This window comes from Oryctolagus cuniculus, chromosome 15 (genome assembly GCF_964237555.1).
Source record: "Oryctolagus cuniculus chromosome 15, mOryCun1.1, whole genome shotgun sequence".
Taxonomy (NCBI): domain Eukaryota; kingdom Metazoa; phylum Chordata; class Mammalia; order Lagomorpha; family Leporidae; genus Oryctolagus; species Oryctolagus cuniculus.
In genome coordinates, this window is record NC_091446.1 from 32,985,772 (window position 1) to 33,005,816 (window position 20,045).

The 20,045-nt window shown below is 48.1% G+C and overlaps 1 protein-coding gene across 6 annotated transcripts in view; it reads left to right on the top strand.

Moving 5' to 3' along the window:
- The window catches only part of PIK3AP1 (phosphoinositide-3-kinase adaptor protein 1), a 218,201-nt gene that overhangs the window by 73,095 nt on the left and 125,061 nt on the right, over window positions 1-20,045 (top strand). For 2 of the 6 annotated variants that reach the window (XM_070057474.1, XM_070057475.1), the window contains exon 1: window positions 19,087-19,306. The exons of 2 other annotated variants lie outside the window; for them this stretch is intronic. In XM_070057474.1, coding sequence (XP_069913575.1) covers window positions 19,102-19,306 — 205 coding nt within the window. In that variant the 5' untranslated portion in view covers window positions 19,087-19,101. Of the gene's footprint in view, window positions 1-18,342; window positions 18,796-19,086; window positions 19,307-20,045 lie in introns of those variants that run through there. 2 more of the 6 variants (XM_070057480.1, XM_070057479.1) reach the window with 2 other exon arrangements.

The following is a 20,045-nucleotide window of genomic DNA, read 5'->3' on the forward strand; positions in this document are numbered from 1 at the left end:
CCAGTCTCCCCCATGGGTGGAAAATACCCAGTCACTTAAACCATCACCTGCTGCCCCCCATCCCAGGGTCTGCATTAGCAGGGAGTTGGAGTTAGAAGCCAGAGCCAAAGGCCAGCACTGTGGTGTAGGCTAAGCCTCTGCCTGCAGCACCGGCATCCCATGTGGACATTGGTTCAAGTCCCAGCTGCTCCTCTTTCTATCCAGCTCTCTACTATGGCCTGGGAAAGCAGTAGAAGATGGGCAAAATGTTTGGGCCCCTGCACCCATGTGGGAGACCCAGAGGAAACTCCTGGCTCCTGGCTTTGGATCAGACCATCTCTAGCCGTTGTGGCTATTTGGGGAGTGAACCAGCAGATGGAAGATTCTCTCTCTGTCTCTCCCTCTCTCTGTCTCTAATCCTGCCTCTCAAATAAATAAATAAAAATCTTCAAAAAAAAAAAAAAAGAAGAAGAAGAAGAAGGAGGAGGAGGAAGAGGAGAGGGAGGGAATGGGGGAGGGGGAGGAGAAGGAGAAGGGGGGAGGAGGAGGAGGAGCCAGGCCTCTAATATGGGGCATTTCAACATAGGTTGCAGGTGTCTTAGCCTCTAGCCCAAATGCCCACTCCTAAACATGTTTTTGAGATTCATCCATGTTTTGAGTGTGAGGGGTCTTCAAAAAGTTCATGGAAAAACACTTTATGAAAAACACTGCATGGATTTCATGTGGCTTTTTTTTTGCATGGAAACTTATCTTTTAATTACATTTTCTATGAACTTTTGGAACTAATTTTATATATGACTAGTGCCTTCCTTTTACTGGCTAGCATTTCGTTGTAAGACTATATCATACTTTTAAAAATCTGATGGATGTTTGAGTTGTTTCCAGCTTGAGCTATTATGAATAAACCTGCTATCAACATTCACATCCAAGTGATTGTGTGAATGTAGGCTTTCATTTATTTAGGAGTGGAATGGCTGGTTCATGTGGTATTTATTTAACTTTATAAGAGACTGCCATACTGTTTTTCAAAATAGCTGAACCAGTCTACATTCCTATCTCATCCATAATAATGGTGAAGGTCTAATTCTTGCATTCTTCCCCTCTCCCCATCCCCAATCTTCACTTTTCTGTGGGTGAGTGGAGACCCATGTTTGAAGGAAGAAGGATAAGAGGGGCTGGGGAAGGTGCAGGGCCACCAGCTGAATATGCCTGCTGAGTGTGCCAAGATACACAGCAGCCTCCTTTGGGGGTGTATCCGGGGAGGGCAGTAGCATTTGCCCCTTTCCAGTCATGGGACAGTGGCTTCAAATTCTCAACTTGAGATTTGGGTCAGCAAGTGCTGAAGAAAGGAAAATACTAAAAGATGGTTGAAAGGGGAAGTGGATAGAAAGGGCCCATTGTCGCATGTGTGAATGACCCTTTGTGCTTGGCTTAAACACGGTGGGAATCCTCAGCCATTTCTGTTTTCATATTTGTCAGAGAAATGTGCCTTGAAAACTAAGTTCTTCCTCTCCCCCTGCTCTGTACCACACATCCCAGCCAAAGAGGAACCAGAATTTCTGCCATCAAAAGGGGAAATAAGGTGGTGGTGCCTGTCTCCAGATGGCAGAAAGGCACAGACAGCTGTGAGTCTGGGGACAGGAGCAGGCCATGGCAGCCAGGTGCTGACGGGTCATCGCAGTTCTCACGGGGCAGTTGTGAGCAGCTCTGGGCTCTGTCTCGCTAAGTCATCCCAGTGTATCACTGGGGAGGACATCGGGAAGGGCTTGCTGCTCAGCTGTAGCGAGTGCCATCAACAGAGAGCCTTTAACTGTCAGCACCTTTGGGACATACAGAAGATGAGCATATTTCTGTTAGAATAAGAAAAAATGAAAAATGTGAAACTAGATGGTCAAGAAGAAGAAATACATTACCTCCTTTCAAGGTGCCAGCGAGTCCTGGGATATACTGTCTTCTCAGGGTCAAAGGTTTGAGAGGGAGGGCAGTCAAGTCTCTACTGAAGGGTCGCACCAAGAAACACATCCAACGGAAGGAGTGTGGAAACGGCTTGCATCTCCAACACCGGGGAGCTGGCAAAACATCAGCACAACCACACAGCAGGATATGATGCAGTCTCTAGAGATAATGCAAACATGAATCTTCCCTTAACGGAAAGATGTTTAAGACAGATTAAGTGCGGTAATAACACCGTGGGTACCGTATGCAGTCCTGTTCCTTGTGTAAAGTGAGATGCAGATGATAGCTTCTACTTTGTGGGGTGTTGCAAGGGTTTCAGTGATGAATATGCATGAAGTGCTTCCCAGTGCCTTTGCACAGAGCTTCTAAACAGCACCCCTGTTACCTTCATGGCTTTTCGTAGGTACTCAGGTCTACCATTCAGACTTCTGGGGGTCAGGTTTGCTTTGTGATCCAAAATTTTCAGCTTTCACAAAGGCACCACATTATGATAGTACACATTTGGTGTGTCTGAGGCAGCAAACTCAAGCTCATTAATACTTCTGCAGTGAAACATGAGACTGTATACATAAAGTAGAATAACTGAAGACTACACGTAGCAACACAGCAGTTTGAATGGGGCTTTGTAGCCCAATAAATTTGCTACAAACTTAAACAAAATCAAAACAACCTTGTGTTTTTTAGAGGTTTCTACTTTCTGCAATTGTGTGTGAAAGAATATGAATCTCTGTATACACAGGCATCAAGGATACCTGAAGGCACTATGTTGTTAGAGTGGCTGCTCCTGCTGACTCAGGGGACTGCAGATGTTTTAGAATTTTAGCCTCTTCTCTCTGCTCTATGTTAATTTTCCTGCCATGATTATATATTCTTTTTTTATAGTCTTTCTCTCTCTCTCTCTCTCTCTCTCTCTCTCTCTCTCTCTCTCTCTCTTTTGGACAGGCAGAGTTATACAGTGAGAGAGAGACAGAGAGAAAGGTCTTCCTTTTTCTGTTAGTTCACCCCCCAAGTGGCTGCTACGGCTGGTGCATTGCGGCCAGTGCGCTGTGCCAATCTGAAGCCAGGAGCCAGGTGCTTCTCCTGGTCTCCCATGGGGTGCAGGGCCCAAGGACCTGGGCCATCCTCCACTGCCTTCCCAGGCCACAGCAGAGAGCTGGCCTGGAAGAGGAGCAACTGGGACAGAGTCCAGCGCCCTAACTGAGGCTAGAACCCGGGTGCCAGCGCCACAGGCAGAGGATTAGCCTGGTGAGCCACGGTGCCGGCCTTTTAGTCTCTTGAGTTTTCATCTATTCAGATAAATGTGACATGGATTTCACATGAGTAGATATTGAATTGCTCAGTGGACCTCAAAAACATTGTGATCAGCATTAGGTTCACAATTCTCATTTGGGACTTTAACAAAGTTTTTTTTTTAAGATTTATTTTATTTAATTGAAAGACAGAGTTATAAAAAGAGGTAGAAAGAGAAGGCGGGGGGGGGGGAGGTCTTCCATTCACTGGCTCACTCCCCTAATGGCTGCAGCAGCTAGAGCTGAGCTGATCTGAAGCCAGGAGCCAAGAATTTCTTCTAGATCTTCCATGTGGGTACAGGGGCTCAAGGGCTTGAACCATCCTCTGCTGCTTTCCCAGGTGCATTAGCAGGGAGATGGACTGGAAGTAGAGCAGCTTGGACTCAAATTGATGCCCATTTGGGATGCTGGCACCTGTGCCAGGTGGAGGCTTAACCCACTATGCCATAGCGCCAGCCTCAAGAAAGTGTTTTTATGGGGAAGCAAGAATCTAGGTAAATAGGTGGAATGGGTTTTTCAAATCCTTTTGTTGAGCTTCAAATTGATCCCTGCCAATACAGTCATCAATATCCTGTAAGATCAGGCCCCCTGGAACCTTATTCCCTCAGTGCAGGTTTGCCCTACTTACTCTTTCCTGAGAATGTATAGACTCATTTTGCATTAAAATGTGAAATAACATTAACGACCAAAACTTCAAATGCAATGAGGAGACCATGGAGAAAACTGAAAGAGGTCTGTGGACAGCAAGACTGGAACCAGGAAAAAGGAAGTCACTGAGGTCCCTTCCACTGGAGAGGGAAGGAGTTGGGGCAGGAGTGATAGGGCAGAAAAGGAACAGATGAGGGGACAGGGATGGAGAACCAGAGAGGAGTGAACTCCTTCAGGAGCCAGGAAAGAGTGTTGAGGGTGGATGTTTGGCACAATGGTTAAGACACCACTCGGGATGCCCATATTTCATTTCAGAGTGCTTGGGTTCAAGTCCCTGCTCTGCTTCCAGTTCTAGTTTCCTATGCTTGGGTCTCTGCCATGTGCGTGAGAACCCTAGACTGAGTTCCAGACTCCTTGCTTTGGCCTGACCTAGCCCTGGCTGTTACAGGCGTCTGGGGAGTGAACTAGTGGGTCGGAGATCTTTGTCTCTGTCTCTGCCTTTTAAATAAAAAGAGAGACAGACAAACAGTGTTGGGCAAAGCTGTGGTCATTTGAAGAGGGAGAGACATCTGTTTGATGCCAGAGGAGGCTCAGGGCTTTGAAGTGGAAGTGACAATGTGGAGCAGGTTCTGCAGGACACTTGCTGAGTTCTACAATTTCTGAAATAAGGATCCTTTTTCCAAGCAACTACTTGGGTGCATGAAGAATTTAAGGAGGGAAAAGACAAGTCCAGGAGGAAATTCTTTTTCTTTTTTTTTTTTTTTTTTTTTTTTTTTTGACAGGCAGAGTGGACAGTGAGAGAGAGAGAGAGACAGAGATAAAGGTCTTCTTTTGCCGTTGGTTCATCCTCCGATGGCCTACGCAGACGGCGCACCGCGCTGATCTGAAGCCAGGAGCCAGGTGATGCTGCGCCCCGACCGGGACTAGAACCCAGTGTGCCGGCGCTGCAGGCGAAGGATTAGCCTATTGAGCCGCGGCGCCGACCAGGAGGAAATTTTGATGTTGGTATGTGTAGTCTTCTAGTCAGCTATCTGTGTGGTTGAAGATTTCTTAGAATGATGAAAAACAGGGCCAGCACTGTGGCACAGCAGGTAAAGCCACTGCCTGTGACACTAGCATCCCCTATGGGTTTCAGTTCATGTCCTGGCTGCTCCAACTTCTGATCCAGCTTCCTGCTGATGGCTGGGGAAAAGCAGCAAAAGATAGCCCTGTACTTGGGCCCCTGCCACCCAGGTGAGAGACCTGGATGAAGCTCCGGTTCCTGGCTTCAGCCTAGCCCAGCCCTGGCCTTTGTGGCCATCTGGGAAGTGAGCCAGCAGATGGAAGATTTCTTTCTCTCCATGTCTCTGCCTTTCCCTTTGTAATTCTGAGTTTCAAATAAATAAATAAATATTTTTAGGCCGGCGCCGCGGCTCAATAGGCTAATCCTTCGCCTTGCAGCGCCGGCACACCGGGTTCTAGTCCCAGTTGGGGCGCCGGATTCTGTCCCGGTTGCCCCTCTTCCAGGCCAGCCCTCTGCTGTGGCCAGGGAGTGCAGTGGAGGATAGTCCAAGTGCTTGGGCCCTGCACCCCATGGGAGACCAGGATAAGTACCTGGCTCCTGCCGTTGGATCAGCGCGGTGCGCCGGCCGTGGCGGCCATTGGAGGGTAAACCAACGGCAAAGGAAGACCTTTCTCTCTGTCTCTCTCTCTCACTGTCTACTCTGCCTGTCAATAAATAAATAAATATTTTTAAAAAATGATGAAGAACAAGAGCTATTGGAAAGAATCTATATCTATATCATGTATATCTCTTTTTACTTATTTTAAATAATTAATTTTTTGAATGTGGATTGGCTGATTATTAATTGAATCCTCCTAGAGATCAGCCAGATGTGATAAGGAAAGTGTTCCTAAGCCAATAGAAAACACAGAGGAGGGGAAAGGCAAGTTGTAGTGATTAAGCCACCACTTGGTATGCCCACATCTCATATAGGAGTGGCCAAGTGAGAGTTCTGGCTCCCCTTCAATTCCAGCTTCCTGCTAATACACCTTCTGGGAGGCAGTAGATGATGGAACATGTACAGGGGTTCCTGCCATTCACAGGGGAGACCTGAATTGAGTTCTGGGCCTGTTATTTTGGCCTGGCCTAGCCCTGGCTGTTGCAAGAATTTGGGGAGTGAACAAGCAGATGAGATCACTCTTTTTCACTTGCTGTCTCTCTACCTTTCAAATAAGAAAAATAAATAAATAAGTTTTTCTAAAATAGGAAATTGCATGGGTCAATATTTGTAGAGTTTAGAACAGTGCTGCAACAGTCAAGAAGATCAAAGCTGGGAGCATGGAACTGAATCAAGGTAACCCACGTGGATGGCAGGAACCCAAGTACTTGAACCATCATCTCTGCCTCCCTGGGTCTGTATTTGCAGGAAGCTGGAATCAGAAGCCAGAGCCAGAAGTCAAACCTGGATACTCTGATGTAGTCCTAACTGGTGTCTTAACACTAGGCCAAATGTCTGTCCCCAAAGTGAACATAATCTTGCCTTACAATCCAGCAATTGTGCTCCTAGGTATTTACCCAACCAGCTTGCAATGATGTCCACATAAAAACCTTCACACAATTGTTTGCAATCACTTTAACCATAATCACCTACATCAGGGAACAATCAAAATGTCCCTCAACAGGTAAATGGATAAACAGCTGGTATATCCATGCTAGACTATTACTGAGCAATAAAGAGAAATGAGCTCACAAGCCATGAGAAGACGTGAAGGAAACTAAAATGCTTGTTGCTAAGTGGAAGAAGCCATCTGAAAAAGCTACATGCTTCATGATGTTTGTGAAGAGGAAAACTGTAGAGAGAGAGTAGCAGGATCAGGGGCTGCCAGGACTTTAGGCATGTTTGGGGCAGAAATGTGTGCATGAGGCACAGTAGATTTTGGGTGTGATGAATTGATGCTGTTTGATACTCTGTAGTACATTATATTTATGCCACAACTCATGGAAATGCAAAACACAGAGAGAGAGCCTTGGTGAAAACTCTGGGCTCTAGTTCATAGTAATGTACCTGGACTGCTCATTAACTGTGATTCATGGACTACAGTAACGCAAAATCTTAGTGACAGGGGAAACTGGGGGAGCAGGGGGACGTGGGGTTGTGGGAAGGGGATTTATGAAAAGTCTCTGTGCTATCTGCTCAATTTTTCCATAAATCTAAAACTGTTCTAAAATTTATTGATGAAAAAATATAAAAGTCTGAGAATAAGCAATTAACAACATCAGAAAGAATGAGGGCAGGGAGAAGTTACCTTCCTAGATGTGGTTGAGACTAACTCGGTTCAACTCTGATATCCGGGATCTAAAGGACTTCATTTCCCTCTCCCCTTTCAGATAAAAATAGAAATAACCTTCCCACATGAGACTTTCACAAAAGCTCTTAAAAACAAAGTCAGGGGGGCCGGCACTGTGGCATAGTGGACAAAGCCACTGCCTGCAATGCCGGTATTCCATATGGGCGTGGTTCTACTCCTAGCTGCTCCACTTCCAATAGAGCTCTCTGCTATGGCCTGGGAAAGCAGTAGAGGATGGCCCAAGTCCTTGGGCCCCTGTACCCGAGTGGGAGTCCCAGAAGAAGCTCATGGCTCCTGGCTCCAGCTGTTGAGGCCAATTGGGAAGTGAACCAGTATATGAAGACCTCTCTCTCTCTCTCTCTCTCTCTCTCTCTCTCTCTCTCTCTTTGCCTCTCCTTCTCTCTCCGTGTAACTCTGACTTTCAAATAAATAAATAAATCTTTAGGGGAAAAGAAAAAGAAAGATATCTTGGTCCTTCCATGCTCTGTTTGCTTTCTACCTGGAAAAAGAGTTGTATGGCTGTAGCTTCAGCAGACATCTTGGAGTATGAGGAGATTGCAAGGGCAGCTATTCCTAAAGATGGCAGGGCCTATCAGAAGATGTCTGGGTTCCTAATGAGAATGATGCCTCCGTGCCAGTGTCGGAGTTACTACACATGCGAGATTTCCTTGCAGGAAATAAATGAATTTACTTCTTGTTAAAACTTCTGTTGAGGCCGGCGCCATGGCGCAGTAGGTTAATCCTCTGCTTGCTGTACCGGCATTCCATATGGGCACCAGTTCTAGTCCCAGCTGCTCCTCCTTCGATCCAGCTCTCTGCTGTGGCCTGGGAAAACAGTGGAGGATGGCTCAAGTGCTTGGGCCCCTGCAGCCACATGGGAGACCAGGAAGAAGCACCTGAGTTCTGTCCGTTGCCGTCATTTGGGGAGTGAAACAACAGAATGAAGACCTTTCTCTCTGTCTCTCTGTCTCTCGCTGTCTGTAACTCTACCTCTCAAATAAATAAAATCTTAAAAAACAAACTTCTGTTATCTGCATCTACATGACTAGCCATCAAACGCAATTTCAACTTATACACAAGTAATAAAACTTACTGTCATGGTATTATAATAAAAGCCATATGTATAACACAGGAATGAGCAATGCAAGTAGAACTTAATAAATAGTCCAAAACCAAATGTGAATGGGAACTTAACATAAATAAAGATGGCATTTCATCTCAGAGAGGGAAGATGGTTTACTTACTGTATGGTGCAAGCAGAAGTGACTGTCCATCTGGAAGGAAACACACTTACATGTCTCTCCCACTTCCTAGGCAAAAATAAACTCCAGATGGATTAAAAGTCTAAATGTGAAAAATAAAAATATTAGATGCAAATGTGAGGAATTATTTATAAAATTGTAAAGAAGAAATTGAAGCAAAAAAATTAAGCCCACAAGCTCTAAGGATCATGATCTAAAATCACAGTCATGCTAATGCTAAAAGCTAACATTTTTTGGTATAGTGAAAGGAACTACTAAGTCAAAGGACAAATGATAGATGAGCATGAATACTTAAAATATATGTGACAAAGGATGAGAATTACTAACGTGTCTTTTCTTCTACAAACCAATAATAATAATCCAAAATATAATCCAAATAAAATCTGGTATAGCACTTTAATAGGAAATTCCAGAAACAAAATGCAAATCATAGGCAAAATGAAAAAGATACTTAACCTCACTGGTCATCAAGGAAATGCTAACAATAATGAGTATAACATTTTTGATCCATCAGATTGGCAACAACAGAAAAAGGTTGGTGAGACTATCAATATGCATGTGGAATGTGAACTTTGGCAGCCACTCTGCAAAGTATTATAGTAATACATATTTTAAAATGCACATATCCATTGATCTAGCAATATCCTATAGAAAGAATAGCATCAGTACATAAAGAAATATGTTCAGTGAAATTTATTATATCATGGATTTGTAGGAGTAAAAAGATGCAGCTAACGTGAAGAAAAAGAACTCCACTTCCATCAGCAGGTAATTGACATACGACAGTGTATCTAATGTGGAGTATCATGCAACTTAATTTTTTTTTTTCATTTGAGAGAGGCAGATAGCCAGAAAGAGAGTGTTCTCATCCACTGGTTCACTTCTTAAGTATGTCTGGCAGCTGGGGCCCAGCTAAGCTGAAGCCAGGAGCTGGGAATTCAAATCTCCCATGTGAGTTGCTGGAACCCAATTACTCGAGTCATCACCACTGCCTCCTAGGATCTGCATTGTAGGATGCTGGCATCAGGAGCCAGAGCTGGGGTCAAACACGGTCACTCCGGTGTGGGATGTGGGTGTTTTAGCTGGCATCTTAACCACCAGGCAAACACCTGCCTCTATACAACTATAAAAGAATGAGTTTAGTAGATACATATTGACCTTAGTGGAATTTTCTTACTCCTAAGTGTCTACTTAAGTACTGTGTTTGCTTAAGCAGGAAACAGTTTGCATTTCTTCTTCTTCTTCTTCTTCTTCTTTTTTTTTTTTTTTTTTTTTGGACAGGCAGAGTGGACAGTGAGAGAGAGAGACAGAGAGAAAGGTCTTCCTTTGCCGTTGGTTCACCCTCCAATGGCCACCGCGGCCGGCGCACTGCGGCCGGCACACCGCGCTGATTCGATGGCAGGAGCCAGGAGCCAGGTGCTTTTCCTGGTCTCCCATGGGGTGCAGGGCGCAAGCACCTGGGCCATCCTCCACTGCACTCCCTGGCCACAGCAGAGAGCTGGCCTGGAAGAGGGGCAACCGGGACAGAATCCGGTGCCCCAACCGGGACTAGAACCCGGTGTGCCGGCGCCGCAAGGCGGAGGATTAGCCTAGTGAGCCGCAGCGCCGGCGCATTTCTTCTAATGTATGAGGAATCACACAGAGAAAGACAAGTTGGTTGGCACTGTCTTTCTCATTTATTCCTGGGATGTTTCAGATTCTGTTCAGATGGCACCCCAGGCACTGTCCAGCAGTCAAGTGGTGGACTTGAGATACCAGTTGTTCTAGCTTCCAACAATAGAAGGGGAACTTCTATTGGGGCAGTCCTCCCACCAGCAGCTGGACAAAATAAACAAAAACAAGGATCAAAAGGCCCAGCAGAGTAGTAACAAGCAGAGACCCTAAAGCAAAGTCAACACACAGAAGAAGGAAACGGCACTGGGCCTCTCTTTTTCATAGACTTGGCCACAGCAAGCAGGCCCTAGTTTGTGCCCTGGGAGGCAGCTAAAATTCAGAGTTTACAGTCCAGCCAACAGGAAGGGCCAAGTCCGGAAAGAAAGGGTTGTATCTCAGAAAACACAGATCAAGTAAGGACTCCAAGCTTCATAAACCCTTCCAAGCCTCTGGCACGCTCTGGCTATTACGGGCATCTGGGGAGTGAATCAGCAGACAGAAGATCTCTGTCCATCTATTTACCATTCAAATGAAATGAAAACAAACACAAACTTTAACAACAATGTCCTTGATGAAAGATGAAAAACCATAGACATGATTAAAGAAAAATCATAGACGTGTAAAAAAGTAGAGGAAATAAAGAAGGAATACTTACAACTTGTTTTTGAAGCCAGATTAATGCTGATGGCAGAACACTGACAAAAGTTATTGCAAACAAACAAAAAGACCAATATCTCCTGTGAATGTTTATGTAAAAAACATTAGCAAAATATTAGCAGATGGGTAATATATTCGTTATGATGAAGTGAGGTTTATCCCAGGGATTCAAGGTTGGATTAATCTTTTAGGAGCTAGGGATAGACTTATGGGAAGAAACTACAAACTTCAAGCATCAGATCAAGAAATGCATTCTACAGTTACTTGTTGAATTTACTGGTAGGGAAAACAATAGGTGATCGGATATAGCAAACAAGCACGGCTAGGAATTATCACAAGAGTTCTAGTCCTGGCTCTGCCCCCCCCACCCCAAGTATGATGTTAGAAAGGTCACTCTGCCCATCCTGGCCCTATTCCACATATGTTCAATAATGAGCCCCTGGAGTCTTTTCCAGCTCTGACACTGCGAGGTTAAGTCCTAAACTTTTGGTCACAGCTGCCTAGACTTTCTGCTCTAATGCCTCAAAAGGCAGAAGTAGAAAATGTACACGACACACTTTCATGCACGATTGCAGGTGCCATCTGCACACGACTTGAAGTGCCGAGGATTCACTTGAGAGCACCCACATGTCTGGAGGAAGTACTTTTAAATGAACTCTCTGGAAGGCATCCAATATGTCATTATATAATGGAAAGATCATGGGCGTTGAGTTCCGACCCATCTGGGTTTGAGTCGTAGTTCTGCTCCCTGCTGAATGACCCTGGAAAAGTGGTCTCACATCACTGACTCTCTGTTTCACCATCTGTGAGGTGGAGATTCCTCCTATGATGCAGAATTACTGTAAGAATCATGTGAGACTACATCAGAGGGTTCATGGATTATAGTCAATGCTCAGTCAACATTTGCTTGTATTCCCTTCTCAGAAAGGAATTAGGTTTGGGTAAATATAGCAAAACACCAAAATCATTAGAGATGTCTTTCTGTCTTCATGTAAACTGAGTCAGAGGTGGGAAACATGGGGCTTGTGTGGGAGTTTCACGGTCAGCAGGGACCCAGGCTCTGTTCTGCCATCCATAGTGTCTGGCTTCCACCCACATGACCTAAGAGGGCTGTTGGATCTCTGGCCATACCATTCACATTCCAGGCAGGACTAAAGAAAGAGAAAGAGAAAGAGTGTATTTGCCTCATAGTCTAGCCTCTTGTAAAGGGCTTTCATGGGCATGCAGCCCATGGCTTCCATTTACATTTTATGGATCTCCTCGAAATTGCAAGAAATGCCAGGAAAGAGTCTTTTTAATTCATTAATTAATTTGTTTATTTGAAAGGAAGAGTTACAGAGAGAAAGAGAGAGAGAGAGAGAGAGGTCTTCCATCCATTGGTTCACTTCCCAGATGGTCACAATGGCCAGAGCTGGGCTGATCTGAAGCCAGGAGCCAGGAGCTTCTTCTGGATATCCCACATGGGTACAGGGGCCCAAGCACTTGGGCCATCTTCTACTGCCTTCCCAGGCCACAGCAGAGAGCTGGATTGGAAGTGGAGCAGCTGGGACTCGAACCAGCGCCCATATGGGATGTCAGCACTGCAGGTGGCAGCTTTATGTGCTATGCCACAGTGCCAGCCCCAGGGAATAGAGTCTTTTAGCAGAGCACTGCTGTCCACAAATAAAAGTGTAATTCTGTCACCAAGACACAAGGGAGACTGGGTACTAGGGGGACAACCAGCCATCTCTCTAATACTTCCTTTCCTGGTTACCAACATTCCTTTTGGGTTGCAGATCACAGCACCACCATATGGTAGCCGGCATAGCTTTGGGCTCACAGCATGGGACAACGAAGGCAGCTCTTGTACAACAAATGATTTTGAATTCAAAATCCAACTCTGACATTTACTAACCAAGTGGTCATGGATTAGGCAGATTACCTTCTCGGAGCCACTTAGCACGTGTCCAACATTTTGTTTCTCAGATCCTGAGATTCAGGACCTGGAAATGGGTACTGCCATTGCTCCGAAAGGCCCAAGTAGGGACTGCCGGGCTGTAGCAGAATATTCATGAGAAGTAGCCATTTTGGTGAGTTGGGAAAGAATTCTGCACTCTTGGAAGGGCTAGGCTTCTACGCTTAATCTGCAAAGTTGCTGTGCCTGAAACACTGTACATGTTCCCAAATGACATGCATTGGGTTTATTTTTTATTTATTTATGTTAAAATGTCTTCTTCTAAAAATTTATTTCTGTCTGTATTTTTATTTATTTGAAAGGCAGAAAGACAAAGAGGCAAAAAGAGATATATTCCATCCATTGGTTCACTCCTAAAATGCCCACAACCACCATGGCTGGGCAAGGCTGAAACTCAATCTAGGACTCTGACATGGGTTACAGGGACCCAAGTACTTGGTCCATCATTTGCTGCCTCCCAGGGTATGCATTAGCAGGAAACTGGAATCAGAAGTAGAGCTAGAACTCTAACCCAGGCATTCTGATATGAAATGTGGACATCTCAAGTGGCATTTTAACTGCTGTGCAAACACCTGCCCCTGCATTTTTTTTTAAAAAAAATTTATTTATTTATTTATTTGAAAGGCAGAGTTACAGAGAGGCAGAGGCAGAGGCAGAGAGAGAAAGAGAGACATGTCTTCCATCCAGATGGCTGCGATGGCTGCCATGGCTGGAGTTTCACCAATCTGAAGCCAGTAGCCATCTTTTACTGCTTTCCCAGACCATAGCAAAGAGCTGGATGGGAAGTGGAGCAGACAGGACTAGAATTGGCATCCATATGGGATGCTGGCCCTGCAGGCAGCAGCTTTACCCACTACACCACAGTGCCAGCCTGCATTGTTTTTTTTTTTTTTTTAATTTTTTGACAGGCAGAGTGGACAGTGAGAGAGAGAGAGAAAGAGAGAAAGGTCTTCCTTTTGCCATTGGTTCACCTTCCAATGGCCGCCGCGGCTGGCACGCCACAGTAGAGAGCTGGCCTGGAAGAGGGGCAACCGGGACAGAATCCGGCACCCCAACCGGGACTAGAACCCCGAGTGCCAGCACCACAAGCGGAGGATTAGCCTATTGAGCCATGGCGCCGGCCTGCATTGGGTTTTAATATGTTGCCATACTAGGTTGAGTTCCAACAGTCTCAAGCAGATAGAAAGGGAAGTAGTCTTTTTTTTTTTTTTTTTTTTAAAGATTTGTTTATTTATTTGAAAGGCAGAGTTAGAGACTTGTTCATTCTCCAGATGACCACAACTGCAGGGGGCTGGACCAGGCTTAAGCCAGGAGTCCAGAACTCCATGCGGTCTTCCATGTGGGTAGCAGGGGCCCAAGGACTTCTGCTGCCTCCCCAGGTAGATTAGTAGGGAGTTGGATAAGAATGGAGCAGCTGGGACTTGAACCAGTGCTCATCTGCGATGCTGGCAGGAGCTTAACCTGCTGCGCCACAGTGTGGGCCCCAAGGGCACTCTTTACTAATCCAGGGTGTCTACCAGGCCACACCAGGCTCTTAGTGCCCTGGGATTCTCTTCCCAACCTTTGCACCTGTGATGTGCCATCTGCCTGCCCCATACAGTCCAATCTTCACATACTCAGTACCTTCATATATAAAAACAAGTAGGTTGGATTCAGTGATTCAAAAACGAATGACTCCCCCCCCTAGGTCTGAGCCCCATGCTAAGCACTGGAGATGCTGTGGTGAAAGACACAGGCCCACTCTCAAAGGACTAGGGTCTTGGGACACTAACTGGGAGTTGAACAGGAAGTGGGAATGCAAGGGGAGCTCCCAAGGAGGACCTTCTGCCTATGATGGCGTTTTGTGAGAGTGAGGTGGGAGCCCCTGGGTGACAGTTATGCTCTGCCCACCTGCCACAGAGGAGAAACCAGCACAGGGCCTTTGGTCACTGTGGGCCTGCTGTGCATTTACACCTGCACTAATGGACAGCAGCACACATTCTGGAGCCAGACCTTCTGGGTTCAAAACCCAGCTCTGCATTTCCTGGCTGTGTGCTTTGGGGCAAAAGCTATTTAACCTCTGTATCAATACAATGGGTTTACTTTTAGTCCCTAACCTCATAGGGTAGTTAGGAGAATTAAGGCAACTTGGGAGTGTCCAGTCTGCCTAGGTCCTCTGTCCTCTGTCTCCACCTTTTAGCCTAGCAAGTGAGGCTTCTGGAAGCAGAGAAAAGACTGGCCCCAAGGTTTGAGAGATTATGATATAATGTCTTGAAGATGTATCTGCAAACAAGAATTCCCTTCCCCACCCTGCCCCTTGTTCCTTGGATGACAGACATCCAACTCTGGCCCCTCATGTTTGCCAGGCCAGATGGGTCTGTGGGCAGTATTCAAGTCCAGGTTCTCTAGTCTTCCTCAAACCCATTTGGTGGGGCCTTTTAGAGAAGCTGTTGCCCGCCCCACCCCCGCTATGTCTGCAAAACCCACTAAATGGAGGTGCAAAAGCAAACAGACACTACTTCCCTCAACCCACCCACCTGCAAAAAGAAAAGGGGGTAGAATTTCCCGTGTTAGAAGCAGTCGTGTCTTCTCACCAGGGGCATGCTGGTCTGGATCCCCTTCCCGGCCAAATGCCAGAGGTCAGTGCTGCGCAGCAGTGGGAGCAGAACTGGAGAATGGGCCCCGCACCCAAGACCTCCCCCACACCTGGTAAATGCCCTCTAACAGTGGTAGCTGGTGCAGAGGTCTCCTTAACTTAAAGTTGTCCAGAGCCTCCTGGTTAGGAGGCAGGAAAGGGCCCTCATCCCCTGGTAGCAGGAGCTGGAGGGAGGACCACACATTCAGTGGGGGCCTCGGGGGAGTTGGCCTTGGCTGAATGAATGGACCCTCGGTAGAGATGACTCCACAGGGCCATGGAGGCCTGTGAGGAGTGAGTGGGCTGCAGGGAGAAGTAGCGTCTGGAGGTCGGTGTTCATTCAGGGGTCTCCAGGTAAGGTGTCTTCCAGAGTCCTGGCACTGACTGAGCTGTGGGTCCTCACTGCACATGAGGAAGCGAGGCATTTGCAGAGTTACTGCTTGTCCAAGGCCCCGCATGGGTGGGGGAGGGTGGACGTGAGACTTTGGGGCTCCTGTCTTTCTGTCCAGATCTCTGTCCCCTGCCCCAGGCTGCCTTCCTCACAGCCCCCGTTCTCTAGCAGCCTGGCCTCTGTTGCTCTGGGTTGGACTCCTGGATGTTACTGGTGACCCAGTGATCTGTTGTTTTTAGATCAGATCTCATTCTCCCAGACCCTCCCAGGGATCCACACTCTGGTGACCTCCAAACTCTCCTTCCCAGGGCTCTGGGCTACTCAGCCCTGCCTTTCATCTACCTGTCTGCTTGCCCTGGTTCCCTTTGCAGACCCTTCTGCCTGTGGCCCTAAGCAGGATCCTTCTTCTCCATGGGTCTGCCCTTGGGCTCTTTGTCCCCTGTCCCCTTCCACTCAAGCAGCTTCAGTGCCAAGGGCAACATCCTCAACCAGCCATTAGTCCCCATCTGTCTTTCCTGAAAAGACAGACTCCTAGGACATCCTATGGACACCTCAAACTCAACACTTCCAAACTGTAGCTTTTTTCCACCTTTACTCCGATGGCTCTTATTCCGAATGGCCTACTTTTGTCAGGTTTCCAAAGTGTTCACTGCCCAAAGACCCCTCGTATCCTTTAGTCTGAAATTTGAGGACTTCCTGGTGATATTCACTTATCCACTCGGCAAACCGTTTCTGAGCATAGTCTCTATCCAGTGTTAGCTCCTGGTGCTGGAGGTTTCTCAGTGAAAAAGACGGACTTTGATTCTGCCTTTGAGATACTTATAACTGAGTGGAGGAGACACAAAATGACCCAAACCCTATATAATTTCTACTAAACAAGAGTATAGGACTGTGGTGGTGTCTGATGGGGCATGGAGGTCGGGCCAACAGGAGCAGGTTGCAGGCAACAAGCTCAAATGTGCTTTAGGAATCCCCAGCCTGTGGGAACCAGAGAAATGGTTCCTGGTGATGTACACACTCTAATCCCTAGAAACTGAGAATATTCCATGTTCTATGGCAAAGGGGAATTGGAGCTGTAGATGGCATTGAAATTGCTAATCAGCTGACCTTCCTAGGGAGATTTTCCTGGGTTATCCAAATAGTCCCAAGGCAATCACTAGGATCTGAAATGATGGCAGGAGGAGACAGAAAGTCAGGGAGAGGGAAAGGGGGAGAGGGAGAGAGAGACAGAGAGACACAGAGACAGAGAATTGTGATGACAGAGGCAAGATCAGAAAGATGCTATATGACTGGCTTTGAAGTTGGAGGAAGGGGCTGTGACCCAAATGTGAGCAGTTTTAGGAAGCTGAAAGAGCAAAGGAAATGGACTCTTCTCTGGCAGAAAGGAACCCAACCATGCCTAGTGAGATTCATGTCACACTATTGTTTTTTCTACAAATACAAGCTTCAGTTTATTAATAAAATATAAATAGCAATGTACATCTGTCATATGGGTTTGTTGTGAGGACAGAAAAAAAAGCAAAACTACAATTTCTGGCTTCAAAATTAGTATCCATCAGCATCTTAGGAAAAATAAGTATTATCCCCCAGAAAGTGAGAGTGATGTTTTCATTCTCTATAATATTGTTACTGGGAAGCTTCAACAGTTCAGTCATTCCTTTAAAGATGCATAACTCCACAGAGCACATTACCTCTGCAAAGATGAATGACACAGACACGTTGTAGAGGAGGGAGACAGAGCGGGAAAAGCAAGCAAAAGCATGCATTTAGTTAAAAAATAGCAAGTACTACAAAGAGAAGAAATGCGTGAAACCCAAGAGTACTAGTGCCTCTGAGAACGAGTGCAGGGCACCTTCTACAGGCCTAGCTGCACTGTTTATCTTCATGGATCCTAAGAGCATGCCATGCGGTTTGTTGTATTGGAGAGCTGTAAGAGGCCATGTTTGTGCTGTTTTAAGTCACTAGATTTTGGTAATTCATTATAGCAACAGTAAAAACCTAATACACCTTCATTTTAGTGGTTCCGTTCTTAAATCCGATTCATTTATTTCCACTTAGACTTGAACCCTAATTTGCCCTTCTCTCTGCTGGCAGGGTCCATCCTCTGGACCCTGGGTTCCTGAGGACCCAAGGGCAGGTGCTTGTCATGTTAGGTACAGGAGCCGGAAAAGGAAAGAGACAAGAAGGGGGTAGGAAAGGTTGGGCAGGTGCTGTGGCTCTGGACGCTGGTATGGAGCCTGAGCAGCATTTACTCTCCGTGGAGGCTGAGCACGGTGCTGGCTTGCTCGTGCTCCAACGCATAGACAGAAAGGGTTGAGGAAGCAATGCACTAACGTGTGGAAGGGCGTGTAGCACCTTGCCCAGCATACAGCAGCACGATGAACAGCGGTGGTCACCCCACCAGTTGTCATATGAGATGGTGACCAAATGTTCATGGGCTAAGGCCAGATCCAAGGAATGACAACCGTCACAGCAGGGTGGTCAAGGGTAACAAAGACACCACAGCCAGGTGCCCAATCTTCTGCCCCTCCCCTTTCCTGCGGAGGCATCGGCTCAGGGACAAGCCCCAGGGAATGGGGAGGTGGTCTAGACAGCTGGTGTTCATAAGCATCCCCCACCCCAGGTCCCAGAGGACGCGCAGCCCAATCTCTCCCTCCCTTTCCAACGTCCCTCCACCCTGGGCTGCTGGCCTATTGGGGGTAGGGTTCCCGAGGCGCGAGGCGCACGTGGCGCCAAGGCCCTGGCGACTCCCGACGCCGAGAGGGGGGCGGCACGGGGAGCTGGCCAGGGCCCCCGCCGGCGTGGGGCTCTCACTTCCCCTTGCCAACGGACGCGGGCGCAGGTGCCCAGGCCGGGCCCCGCAGGCGGGGCGGGCGCTGCGGACACGCCCTCGCCGTCAGTCCTCGCTGGCGGCCGGGAGGAAGCGCCGGAGCCGCGGCCGGTCCTGCGCCAGCGCCGCGCCCCTCCCGCCCCGCGCCCAGGGACTCGCCGGGCGCCGGCTCCGGGCAGCCGCACGCGGCGAGGAGGGGATGCGACTGCGGCCCACGGCATGGCAGCCTCAGGTGAGCTGGCAGGGCCCGGCCCTGCCCGGCGCCTCCCCGCTCGCGCGCGGGACTCGGGTTCCTTCTGTGTTCTCAGTTCTCCGTCGCAAACTTCCCACCTCCGCTGGCCCACGGCCCCCTTCGCGGCCGGTTGCGGGTTTCTCTTCACCTCCCGCCTGATCCTCCCCTGTCCCTCGTCGTCCAAGGCACTTCTGCTCCGCCTCTGACGCTCAGAGCTCCCGAGGGTCGTCTTCCCCGCTCCTTCCACCCTGCGAACCCGTAGCCCAGCTGAAAGCAGGCGGCGGGCGTTTTGTCCCCGCCGGGCAAATGCTTCTCCGGACCAAAAGGGGGCGCGCGCACAGCCCTCGGTCGGCTTTGGCGCTCGGCCGCCTTCCTCCACTCACACTGGACGTGGTGTTCCCGGTTTGGATTTCGCCAGGAACCGAGGCGCACTGCCCCGTTAGCTCCGCTTTGCATGTGTCCTTTGCAGCACTTCGGGCGCTGGGCAGAGTTTGGAGGTCACTGACGAAAGGTGCCGGGAGTCGTTTCTGGCTGGGGTTGGGTTCTTCTCGGGTTCATGGATGTGTACAGCAGCCAAATCGCTCACTCACGTCCTCGTAATGCTTAGAGATCACTGACGGGCTTGTGTGTACCTGGTCTGTTCCCCGGGGGTAAGCAGGGCTCGCCCAGGCGGTGCCCTCCGGGGATTATGGTCTTGTAAAGGCATGCAGGGAATTGCTAGGTAGGAGGAGAGTCACCACGTTTGTGAAGGGCTCGCTGGTGTCTCGGCGAGGAGGTGTTGGCAGAGATGCGACCTGTGAGACAAGAAGCAAGCACCCCTTGACAGAGAACTCCTAGGCAGCCGGGGAAAAAGTATTGTTTCCGGAGGGTGTGAGCAGGTGCTGTAGGAAGTGCCTGCTCCCCCAGCTCTGCTGAGCTCCAGCCTGGTCGGGTGCTTTGGAAGTCCAGTGGTGACAGTTCCATGGGCTCTGGGGATCCAAGCTCATTGTTTGAGGGGAGCTGGAAATCAATCTCAGCTTCTGGACTCTGGAAGTTGGAAGAAGCTGTGTTGTGAGTAAGGATTCATGCAGGGGCTGGCGCCGTGGCTCACTTGGTTAATCCTCTGCCTGCGGAGCCAGCATCCCATTGGGCACCGGGTTCTAAGTCCCAGTTGCTCCTCTTCCAGTCCAGCTCTCTGCTGTGGCCCGGGAAGGCAGTGGAGGATGGCCCAAGTGCTTGAGCCCCTGTACCCACATGGGAGACCAGGAAGA